The 11,609-nt window shown below is 42.7% G+C and overlaps 4 protein-coding genes across 6 annotated transcripts; 2 read left to right on the top strand and 2 right to left on the bottom strand.

The window, feature by feature from the left end:
* Positions 1-46: 46 nt before the first annotated feature.
* On the bottom strand, positions 47-7,259 carry LOC132795798 (gamma-tubulin complex component 3-like). Of its 3 annotated transcripts, none has more exons than XM_060806698.1 (6): positions 7,089-7,253; positions 6,836-7,023; positions 5,647-6,776; positions 5,391-5,567; positions 4,296-4,617; positions 47-1,046 (listed from the first exon to the last, which is right to left on the bottom strand). In XM_060806698.1, exons 1-6 carry the CDS (start codon positions 7,162-7,164, stop codon positions 321-323), a joined length of 2,619 nt encoding a protein of 872 aa, XP_060662681.1. In that variant the 5' UTR covers positions 7,165-7,253; the 3' UTR covers positions 47-320. The 3 variants fall into 3 exon arrangements, with proteins under 3 accessions (XP_060662681.1, XP_060662680.1, XP_060662682.1); XM_060806697.1 differs by having other exon boundaries at positions 49-1,046; positions 5,391-5,583; positions 5,651-6,776; positions 7,089-7,251; XM_060806699.1 differs by lacking the exon at positions 47-1,046 and adding an exon at positions 4,110-4,226 and having other exon boundaries at positions 5,391-5,583; positions 5,651-6,776; positions 7,089-7,259.
* Positions 1,373-2,408, top strand: LOC132795799 (probable methylthioribulose-1-phosphate dehydratase). The gene is made up of 4 exons (XM_060806700.1): positions 1,373-1,543; positions 1,605-1,872; positions 1,943-2,145; positions 2,208-2,408. Exons 1-4 carry the CDS (start codon positions 1,413-1,415, stop codon positions 2,299-2,301), a joined length of 696 nt encoding a protein of 231 aa, XP_060662683.1. The 5' UTR covers positions 1,373-1,412; the 3' UTR covers positions 2,302-2,408.
* Positions 3,067-4,060, top strand: LOC132795800 (peroxisomal multifunctional enzyme type 2). Its single transcript, XM_060806701.1, has 3 exons — positions 3,067-3,195; positions 3,270-3,420; positions 3,599-4,060. Exons 2-3 carry the CDS (start codon positions 3,288-3,290, stop codon positions 3,811-3,813), a joined length of 348 nt encoding a protein of 115 aa, XP_060662684.1. The 5' UTR covers positions 3,067-3,195; positions 3,270-3,287; the 3' UTR covers positions 3,814-4,060.
* Positions 7,260-8,135: 876 nt separating the features above from the next.
* On the bottom strand, positions 8,136-11,445 carry LOC132796976 (gamma-tubulin complex component 3-like). The gene is made up of 5 exons (XM_060808364.1): positions 11,039-11,445; positions 10,788-10,972; positions 9,545-10,724; positions 8,975-9,489; positions 8,136-8,917 (listed from the first exon to the last, which is right to left on the bottom strand). The coding sequence occupies exons 1-5, from the start codon at positions 11,172-11,174 to the stop codon at positions 8,207-8,209; spliced, it is 2,727 nt and encodes a 908-aa protein (XP_060664347.1). The 5' UTR covers positions 11,175-11,445; the 3' UTR covers positions 8,136-8,206.
* Positions 11,446-11,609: the final 164 nt, after the last annotated feature.

Below are 11,609 nucleotides of genomic sequence, written 5' to 3'. Positions count from 1 at the left end.
ACAAAACAAATTCTGAATATTCGTCGAAAAACATAATTGTTAGAAATCATTGGCCGTTGAGCTCAACTCTGAGAGACTGTTACGATGCTGTTATATTTTGATAGTTATCAATCGACCGCCAAATTCAAAAGAATAACTGAAATTTAAATGCATCATTTATTTTTCTTTCGTTTTGCAACTAACTTCCTTTGAGGTAGTAGAGTTTAGAAAAACTCGTAGACATTGAAAATTATTTAATCACAGGGCAATATTTGTAAATTCTTGGTTTAAACAGTAAATTGCACTTGGCCATGTTACTTTACGTTGCTAGGATTCAAGTATCAAAAATCAGCCAAAGTAGCATTGTGGCGAATACTGAAACGTCCTGCAGTACGACTCTTGTGATCTCCCATTACACTACTCAAACGCATCAGCTCGAAAGTCAACGGTTTACATAAATTGATGTCCTTCTTCTTGTAGAATTCATTAAAATCGAGGCGAGTGCCAAACATCCGCAGATATGTATCCGAGCTTGAGTTGAGTTCGAGTAGAAAGGCACCGATCGCATCACGATAGTTAATCGCAAGGCTATCGAGTGTATCCCTGAACATCGAGACCTTCTTCTTAAATAATTTGCGCTCCTCAAGACGTTGCGTCATCATTTCGGTGGTCACACCAAAACGTCCAGCACGTTCCGATTCGGCAATTGAGTCCTCCATATGCTTGCGAGCAGCAATTTCCATGAAGCAATCATTGTAGAATAATTGTTGTGTGCTATCCAAATGCATGATACTGATGTATACCGTTTCCAGGCAGCATCGTGTTGCCTGTGATGATTTCGCAAAGCTTCGAATGCTTACGATGTCTAAGAACTTTGCATGTAGATCTAGGATTTCATCAAGATCTGAAGCTTTTTTTAATCTCTTCACCAGCGCAGTCCAGTTGCACTCGATAACCTCAAAGAGCACATGGTAGAGTATTTCGTGGACAAAATGCATGATTTCAGCAGTGAACAAATGCAATTTATAAGTGGCTGCCGAAATCTCGTCATGTATCGCCCATAGTGCCTGAAATAAAAGAACGCATTAAAAGTGGTCACTACATAACATTTCCAATTCAACTCGAATTATCGATAACAGTCACAATATTGCTCACTGGATGGTATGTATATGGGTATGTGTTTAACAGCGTAGCTTCTTATAGCGGAGTATTATTATTTGCCATAAAATGAGAAAATATAAATAATTCTTAATTCAAATATTTAACATGTATTTAATTTGTTTGGTGTGGTATTTTAACAGTCAATCTGCGGTCACACTGTTGTTTACATACGTGACGGCAACGGCGTGACAGACATTCAACGTGACCGTTTTTTTATACTAAATCAACTGCCTTATCAGCTAGTTGTCCGCACACAAAGAAAGTTGTCTGAAATGGCGCTGTCAACAATTTTCAAGGATTTGCCTGCCGAGCATCCGCGCCACCTGATACCTGAGCTATGCCGTCAATTCTATCATCTGGGCTGGGTGACAGGCACTGGCGGGGGCATGACGATTAAATTCAAGCAAGTCTACAAAATCAAATATGCCATAAGATAATTTTAAATTAGATTTTTGTTGAGACAGCAAAGAGATTTATATAGCACCATCGGGTGTGCAAAAGGAACGGATGCAGCCAGAGGATCTTTTCGTGCAGGACGAAGATGGCAAAGACTTGCAGTTGCCGCCACAAATAAAAGGACTGACCAAAAGCCAATGCACCCCCCTATTTATGCTTGCCTATCGTCATCGCGATGCTGGCGCCTGCATTCACACACATTCCCAGCACGCTGTGATGGCAACCCTGCTATGGCCAGGCAAAACTTTCCGTTGCACGCACTTGGAAATGATCAAGGTAGAAAGAGATAGGCTGAGCGTACAACGCTATGAGATGTCTATGTTAATTGTTAATCTTCTCATTTTAGGGCATCTACGATGAGGCGGATAAGCGTTATCTACGCTACGATGAACAACTCGTTGTACCCATCATTGAGAATACGCCCTTCGAACGCGACTTGGCCGACAGCATGTATGCCGCAATGATGGAATATCCCGGATGTAGCGCCATTCTTGTGCGACGTCATGGAGTCTATGTGTGGGGCAAGACATGGGAGAAGACTAAAACTATGTAAGAAAGTCAAACTTAACTATTTACAAAATTTACTAACGTATTTCTATAATTGATTGCAGGTCGGAATGCTATGACTACTTGTTCTCCATTGCCGTGGAGATGAAGAAGGCCGGACTCGATCCGGAAAAGTTTGAAGATGTCTCGAAAGCTTAACCATCAACCACAACAACCAAAAAGGAAAAAATGCCTCATCATCTTGCATATACTGATAAACGCAACTGATGTACATAAAAATATATATAGTTGAATATAGACATACATACTTTGTATTGATAACTTATTAATTGCATTATACATACATATGTTTGTATGTATGTATTCGATTTGCTGAGAGAAAGGAAATACTGATAGTCAAAAACTAAACGATAATCCATATTATAGCAGCTCCCACTTATCGTTATCGCAATCCAGAGCATTTATGATCTTCGAATTGTGGCGCACTTTGCACAGTGCACAGTGCGCGGTGTGCATAGTACAATAATATTGCAGGGTTGTCATATTCTCATTCCAGCTAACAATTATCGGGCAGTGCAACGATCGCGGCACATTAAAACGTGAGAAAAAGAAATCACAACTATCTAATAGGAATGAACTCATTCAATTTTACAACCAAGGCCATGTGAAGTTTATTTCCTCTTTAATCTACGCGTTATCAAAGCAGCTGATATTAGCCACACCACAAACCGCAAGCGAAGACCAACCTACATACATTATTACACCATGTGTAGAGGGCGCCAACAGTAAGCAGCCAGTGCACAGCACACACATGTTAATGTTAACATAACAGCGCGCTGTGTGTGAGTGAGAGCATGATGAGAGTGCAAACTCCAAAAGACTATCGATTTTTTTTGATTTGTATAGGGGTATGGGTGTGTTTATGTGCGTGTACAAATGTGTGTGTGTGTGACGAGAGCCCACTGCTCCAAGTGTGTGTGCGTGTGTGCTAGAGTAGGGCATTAGAGAAAAAAAAACCAGAAAGAAGAAAAAAGGCATAAAAATCAACGATTGCCGCTGTTTGTTCATTATTTCTCGTTTTTTCCTGCAAGCGTAAGCAACGTAATATTAATATTCAAATATTTCAAATCGTATTCATTGTGCGCTTTTAATTAAATTGATTATAGCACCGAGCAAACAACAACATGTCGCTGCAATCGGACGCCGTTTTCCAGAAAATCATCGATGGTCTGAAGGACAACCAGGCTAAGGCCAAGGCCGTGAACGGTGTGTTCCTCTACAAGATCACCAAGGACGGCAAGGTGGCCAAGGAATGGAGTAAGTATCGATAAACTCGACTTGCCTCAACTGTGATTGGTGTAAAGTTCAAAGTGCAGTTACCCGATACGCGATTTGCGATACTCGTGCCGTGTACTTCGCACCCACAGTCCAAGCAAGCGAACCGCTAGACGTATTCACTTGCACTTACACTCGTTCAATTCTACACTTACAACAGCTCTGGACTGCAAGAGTGCCAAGGCCTACGAGGGACCCGCTCAGGGTGTTAAGGTGGACACCACTCTGACGGTGGCCGATGAAGATATGGTTGACATTGCACTGGGCAAACTCAACCCACAGGCTGCATTCATGAAGGGCAAGTTGAAGATTGCCGGCAACATTATGCTCACCCAGAAGCTGGCGCCGCTGCTCAAGACCGACGCCAAGTTGTAAGCCGGGTAAAAAGCGAAGAGAAGAGCAGAGAAGAGAGAAACACATTCCACCCACATTTCTTCTTCGAGATCAGCGTTCAACAAAACTTAATACAATATCGATGTATCACTTTGTTGCAAAACTTTACAAATTACGCACAAACACAATTCGTTCGTAATTTATATACTTTTTTTTGTTTGTTTATTTTTTTTGTATGTTTATACCTACGTGTAATTAGAGAATAATACATAAGCGACCAAAACGGAAATTATTGCTATTGTTGTCAGTTCAATTATTCTTTTTTTGCTCTTCCCCCTATGGAATGTGTATTGTGTACTTTGGCCTGGTTCTCCTTATCAATCCCAACCAGCGAGCAGCACATAAACTGGACAACAGAGTCAGTCCATTCAGTCATTGGATTAGATTAGATTAATCTTATCCCCACACACAATACAGGCAGGCAGTCAGGGCAAATCGATTGGTAACCGGGAAATGTAACTTACCTTGGCATTGCGTGTTTGCTCCTTCCATACATTGCGACCCAGTATAAACTCCATGTACTTCATGCGCCACAGCGGCTTGAAGAGCGTCTTGTACTGCGGCATCACCGGCTCCAGCACCATTGACACCGGACCAGGCACCGAATATAGCAGCGAGATCACATCCCAGCCAAAGTCACCGGGATACGGCGTTCTCACCACCACATCCAAGTGCTCCATGATCTCGGGATCATCGTGGTGCGCGTTGGCTCCCCGCAGCGCGGCGTCCAGCATGCTGCACAGATTATAGGAGTAAACATTGCTGCCAACTTTGTCCAGTTCGTCCCTGGTGACAGATAGAGAGAGATACAATTAAGGAATTCATCCGTTAGCCATATTCAAATATTTATTGTACCCAAAAAGGGAGGAAAAAGTGTGGCTACAATTTGTTGTTGCTTGTTATCATGAAGTTATCATTCAATCAAATTAATTTTCTTAGAGAAACAATTAAGCAATTAGTTTGCTGGCCATTTTTAAATATTTAGTGTGACCAAAGGAGTTAAAAAAAAGTGTAGCTACAATTTGAGTGTTTATTAAATTCCAATTAAGCAATTAAGCAATTTGCTAACTGTCTTTAAATATTTAATGTGATCAAAACAACATAACAATTGCTTGTCAAATTCTATTTGATCGTTATGAAGCCATCATTCAACCAAATTTATTTTCTTAGAGAAACAATTAATTCGTTAGCTATTTTAGTGTGACCAACACAACTCAAAAAGTGATAGCTATTTTGAAAATTGAATGAAATCACTCAAAAATAGCAACGGTTGATTGTTGTGGTTAAATTTTCAAAATTTAAAAGTTAATCACTGAAATACTTTTTATGTGTAACAAAATTCTAGTTCCTAACTTTAAATCATTTTGAATTCAATGCAACGTTGCCAAATTTCAAAACAATTTCGAGCTGCTTAGAGCACTAAGTTTTATCTTCAGCTTTAGTTTAAACAGTCGATTAATCGGACAGACAGAAAGACAAACACATACTTAATTAATGAATTTGGCTTTCAGTTGGCTTCATTTTTGCTAGCTATAAGATAAGTAGATAAAGTTACTCACTTGATCTTCTCGATAAAGATGTTGACAAAGTCACCCTGGCCGAGCAGCAGATAGCGTCGCATGCCCTGCAAATGTCCGATGAGTTTGTGCGGCCCCACCATGATGTCCAGGACCTGCTTCGACGACTCCGCGTAGCAATTCTCAATGGCCAACACCCAGTCGGCATTGTGCGGCTTGCTAAAGATTTCAAAAACTAGTTTTTAGCAAGAAAAGAATAACAATTAAAGTTGGAAGAGAGCTATTAATCGATTCGCACCTACAGCGATTCTCTATGATATCCCTGAGTTGCTCGGGATGCTTTACGGTATGGTTTGTCATACCGCAAATCTTTCGCATGAAGAGCACGTTCTTGCCCGTCTTGAGGATCTTCTCGGCCAGCTGCTTAGAGATGAATGAGGGCAGCATGTGTGGGCGCAACTGAATCTTGTCGTACCACAGTCGATTGTTGTCGATCTCCACCAAACTCTCGATAAAGAACTCATTATCCACATCCTCCACACGACCATCGATCATCCATGTGGAAATCATGTGCATAAGCGGCGCACAGCAGGCACGCATTAGTTTGCCGGATACCTCGTCCAGTATCGGATCGCCATTGTACAGGAACTCGCAGACGCGCGAGACCAAAGCGCCGCCTTTATGCCAGTGACAATGCGTAGCAATCTTGTTGAGCAACTGCAGCTGCCTCAGAGGTCCCACCGACCAGGCGAGCAGCGTTAGCAGCTTCAGTTGGTGGGGCTTCTCGTTTGACCAGCAACAATCGCCAAATTTCGCATACACATCGCTGAGCTTTTGCCTGTTGCTTGAGTGCACATCTTGGAGTTGAGCGACTTCGCCATGATAGCGATTCAATAGCAGCTTCAGCTGACAGATGAAGGCCAAGCCCAACGTGCCCAGCGCATTGGCGCCACTGTTCTGCGTGGAGTGTTGTACCAGGCAATCGTGATAGTAGCCCAGCTCCGAGAAACGCATCAGCATGCCGCATTGCGCGCGCGACAGTTGCGCAGCAGTCTCCTCATTCAAGCTCATTCGATTGGTTTTCCCATTCTTCAGCAGATAGGTGCCCGGAATGCCGAGAAATGCGTAGATGGCATTCTGCACTAGCTCATGGTTTGGCAACTCCTTCCTCTCGTCCTGCAACTTGGCAATATAGTTGGTCATCGATTCGTCGCTACAATCGCCATTCAATCGCATCTCAGATGGACGCCAAATGTGGCTGGAATTTGAGGGCGATGTGTTCATGTGTTCCTCGCGAGAATTGATTTGGTTGATGTCCGAGACGGTCATTAGCCCGACCTTGACCAACAACTCGATCAGTTCAGGCTCATCCTCCAGGCACCACAGCAACATATTTGCCAACATGTCGCGCATGCGTTTGTCCTCGATCTGCATAAGCACATAATAAATAAAAATGCATCACATATTCGTTAATGAAACTATCTTACACCGTGGCAGGTCATAAGAAAGAAATCCTGGAAGCGATCCCCACACAAATTCGTTTTATGGAACTTGCCGCGTTTGTCCAGAACAAACTTAATCTTGTAGATGCAATCGACCTCCGCCTGCAAATCTGGATAGTCCAGCGCATTGGGATGCATTTCAATGTATTGCATAGCATCATTAAGCACTAAATCTGTCCATGAAAGACATACGATTGTTACTAGATAGTTAATTACATATATACATTTTTATATTTACCCAATGCGTAAAGCGAAATTTCATCGTTGATGATTTTCCGCAACTCCTCGAGTATGCTCATAATATTTGTATTCATGGTGTATTAAATACTGCCTAAAAAATTTTCACTGCAGTCACACACAATTAAAAACAACAACAAAAATGTATGACAGGAAATGCAAGCTCAATCAAAAATAACAGAAAACAATTGTCAAATTACAAAAACGAAGAATTTTAAAATGGCGCTGACATTTGAATGTCATATTCATCGTTAGCGGCTATCGATTACACTTTGCGATAGTCGACTGTTTAAATTATCGCGCATTCAAATGCGACCACCGAATTGAATTAAAATTTTCAAGTAGATAACAAGATTAATTCATTATTGCATTTTAATGCATTTGCAAATTGTTTTACAAACAATCATAGTGGCTTAAGGCAAGACATTATTTTATTTGCTTAGCATAATTTGTGAAATTCGTTTCAATAACAATTTTTCTTTATTTAGAATTAGTTGAGGTTGCTCTTAAAGTAGTTGTAACATTTAAAATCGCGTTTCCATTGCATATGGCAAAACATTGTTTTTGTTGTATAATATATATGACATTCATTTGCTTAAAATTGGCTCTTGCGCCATTAGTTTCAATAATTTAACAAAATGAAATTGGCATTAACAATTAATGGCAGAAAAGCTTACACAATAATTGGGTTTTGGGGGAAAAAAAGCATGCAAGTCTTTTCAATAAAGGAATTGATTTTGGTTGGTGTTCAATGTGATTCATAAATACGATTCGAGTTAGAAATAATACATAAATCTAGAAATATCTATGTAAACATATTTTCGATGGCAACGCTTTGCGCTGACACAAAAAAAAACAGGGAAATCGAAATGTTCATAAATTGCTTAATACTGCCTCGACTTGGACTCGCCACGGTTCCCAAAAATAAATGGCAAATTGTGCTACACGTAACTTGCTTCTAAACTAGGTAAATAAATTACATTATGATTAGAGAATCACGCAGCAAGTCGAAGCTATGTAACTCTTGTGGTATACTAAATAATTGTGCTTGTTTTGTTCTTCATCTAATTGTTGGCACTGGGAAGCAGCGTTTGTTCTTCGACACCTAAACGGGGCAACCTATAATTGTGGCGCCATGCTATATCTACCCGTTGAATGACTCTTTGTATGGCCATTCACATTGCTCATGCGCATGTGCTCAAATGTCAGCGGTTTGCTGAGATTTGTGTCGCGCTTCTTGTAATACTCGTTAAAGTCCAGCCGTGTGCCAAACAGCTGCAGATTGGGATCCGTGCTAGAGTTGAGGGCCAGCAAAAAGCCACCCACTGCCTTGCCATATATCGACGATGTATCCTCGAGTGTGTGACAGAATGTCATGACCTTTTGCTCGAAGATTTTACGCTCCTGATCTCGTTCCATTTTCTGCACCGTTGTCAAACCAAAACGACCGCTTTGCTCCGATTCGGCAATGATTTTGGCCATTTCCTTGCGGGCATTCAGTTCGGTGAAACAATCGTCGTAGAACTGTGCTTGTATGTTAACCAAACTGATGATCGTATCGTACACTACACCCAGATGGCTTTCCTTGTTCGTCGAATCCTTCACAAAGCAACCAATGCTAATCGCCTGCAAGAACTTCGAATGCGCATCCAATATGTCATCCAAGGCGGTTGCCTCTTGCATTCGCTTTTGTAATTCCACCCAGTTGCATTCGATGACCTCGAAGTGCACATAATATTGCATCTGGTGGACGAAGTGCATGATCTCAGCCGTAAACAGATTCAATCTGTATGTGGCTTTGCCAATTTCATTGTTGAGTGCGCGCAATGCCTGTGAAAAAGATATTAGTAAGTTAAATTTGATATTGGATATGCTTCGAAATATTACCTTAGCATTGCCCATTTGCTCCTTCCAGATGTTGGTGGAGAGCACAAACTCCATGTGCTTCATGCGCCACAGCGGCTTAAAGAGTGTCTTATAAGTGGGCATCGCTGGTTCCAGCATCGTGGCCAACGGACCACGCACCGTGTACTGCAGCGAGATCACATCCCAGCCGCAATCACCCGGATACGGTGTCTTGACAACCACATCCAAATGATTGAGGATCTCGGGATCATCGTACTGGGCATTTGTGCCACGCAAAGCGGCATCGAGCATGGCCGATAAATCATGCGAGTAAATATCCGACCCGAGCTTGACCAGCTCATCCTTGATGTTCTCGATGAAAATGGTCGCAAAGTCGCCTTGACCGAGCAGCAGATAGCGACGCATTCCCTGCAGATGCACGAGCAGCTTGTGCGGTCCCACCATGATGTCCAGCACATGTTTCGATGTTTGTGCGTAGCATGTCTCGATGGCCGCATGCCAAGTGGTATCCGGCACAAAGGCAAAGATGTGCGAAACTGTTGGCCAAACAAATTAGTTAAAGTATACTATAAACATTATTTTCTATCTTACCTTGATTGTCGATGATGTGCTTCAACTCCTTGCGCCCCTTGACAGCCTCATCGATCTTGCAGATTTCGCGCAGAAAATTAATGCACTTGCCCGTCTTCAGTATTTTGTCGGCCAACTCGTGCGAGATGAAGCTGGGAATCATGCTCAAGCGTAGGCGAAACTTGTCGTGCCACAAACGATCGGCGCCCACTTCGGCCAGTGATTCGACAAAGAACTCACCATGGTTATCCTCGATGCCACCCTCAAGCATCCACTTGGAGATCATGTGCACGAGCGGCACACAGCAAACACTCAACAGATCATTGGCCAGCTTATCCAACATGGGATTGCCATTGTTCAGGAAGCCATAGACGACGGAGGCAAGTTCACCGCCCTTGCGCAACTGACACGCATTTGAGATCTTGGTCAGCCATTGCATGCGCTGCAATGGACGCATATACCAGGTGATCAGCTTCATCAGTGTCAGCGGTGCCTGTTGACGCTGCTGCAACCAATCCAAATCACTGTTCGCATAGTCTGTCAGCTGGCCAAGGCGATGCCGCTTCACCACATCCAACAGCTGCGCCACCTGACCATGATAATCATTCAGCTCCTCCTTCAGCCTGGACATGAAGGCGTAACCCATGCTGCCCATGGCATTGTAACCCGTCGAGCTGTTCGAGTACTTTTTCACCTGATCGTGATAGTAACCAAGCTCGGCGAGACGCAATAGCAGGCTACTTTGGCCACTCGATAGTTGTTTGGCATGTGCGGCATCCAGTTTGAAGCGTCCCGTGACCACATCCTTCTTCAGATACTTGCCCTGCACCCCGATGAACGAGTAGATGGCATTCTGCACAATATCATCGCCCACATCGATATTCTGCTGCTTCGCCAGCTCAAGCATATAGTTGGGTATCGGCTGTTTGCCCAAGGCCACGCTCGCTTGTGTTGGATCATAGCTGATGGGGTTGCCGCTGCTGTTACTGTTGCTGGTGCCGCTGCTGTTGCCATTTGAGTTGCCATTTCTAAGACCATTTCCATTGCCATTGTGTTGGCTTGAGGATTGCAGTGAGGATTTGCTGCTGTGGGGTGGGGGCAACAGTGAGCCATCGCCCAGCAACAGCTGCAGCTGTGAGTCATCTTGCACGCTGCACAGCAGCAGATTGGCCAACATGTCTCGGACACGCTGCTCATTAATCTGTGCAAAGCAATAAGTGTCAATAAAATCTAATTGTGGCATTCAAACTCACTTCACACTCACTGATTCGGTGGCGTCGTTATATTGCTCATAAAAGATCTGACCAGGCTGCTGTTGACCACCAGTTGACCTCGCATTCATAGCCTGCATAATCTTCTGCAGACATTCGTTCTCCGATTTAGGCAACTGTTTGTTGAAGGCATTGGGGCACATGGCAATGAATTGCACCGCATTGGACACGAAGGCGTCTGCAAACATTTTGAAATTAATATCAGCATGCTAGAATTAATCACTCGTTAAGTCGATTATTTTACCCAAGTTATCCAGCGAATCTTTACCATCGATGAACTCATTGAAATTGGGCAACAAACTCTTGATGTCTTTATGCTTGCTATGATTATTGTTGCTGCTGCTGCTGCTGCAGCTGGTGAATTTGCTATGCTGTGACATGTTTGAAGCAATCAAATTATTTATTTATTGCGCGCCTTTTTTTTTGTTGTTGTTTAGAGCGTTGGCGACAACTGCTCTGGAAATTGGCGGATTATCGAGCTGCTCGACAGCTTTTGCACTTGCTGACGATTTGTGGCAATTCTCATGCTATAAAAGACACTTGGATCGCGTTTGTCGTCATCAACAAATGGCATAAATGTTGCTATTTTGATGATAATAACAAAAAGCCTTTGTTTGTGTGCGTCTCATACAAAATGAAAACTAAAAATGGCGATAAATTTGCAAACCAGGGCTGCAGGATATGTACGATATGCAAATTATCGCTGTTCCGCGGCTTGCTGTTAGAGTCATCGAAATGTCGAACATTTAAATGTTGGACCTTAATTTTAGAATTGAACTTAACTGTTGAGTCAGTGCCTTGATATGACACAGTAT

This window comes from Drosophila nasuta, chromosome X (assembly GCF_023558535.2).
Source record: "Drosophila nasuta strain 15112-1781.00 chromosome X, ASM2355853v1, whole genome shotgun sequence".
NCBI lineage: Eukaryota > Metazoa > Arthropoda > Insecta > Diptera > Drosophilidae > Drosophila > Drosophila nasuta.
Note: the sequence above shows the minus strand (reverse complement) of the source record. Positions and strands in the feature narration are given on the sequence as shown.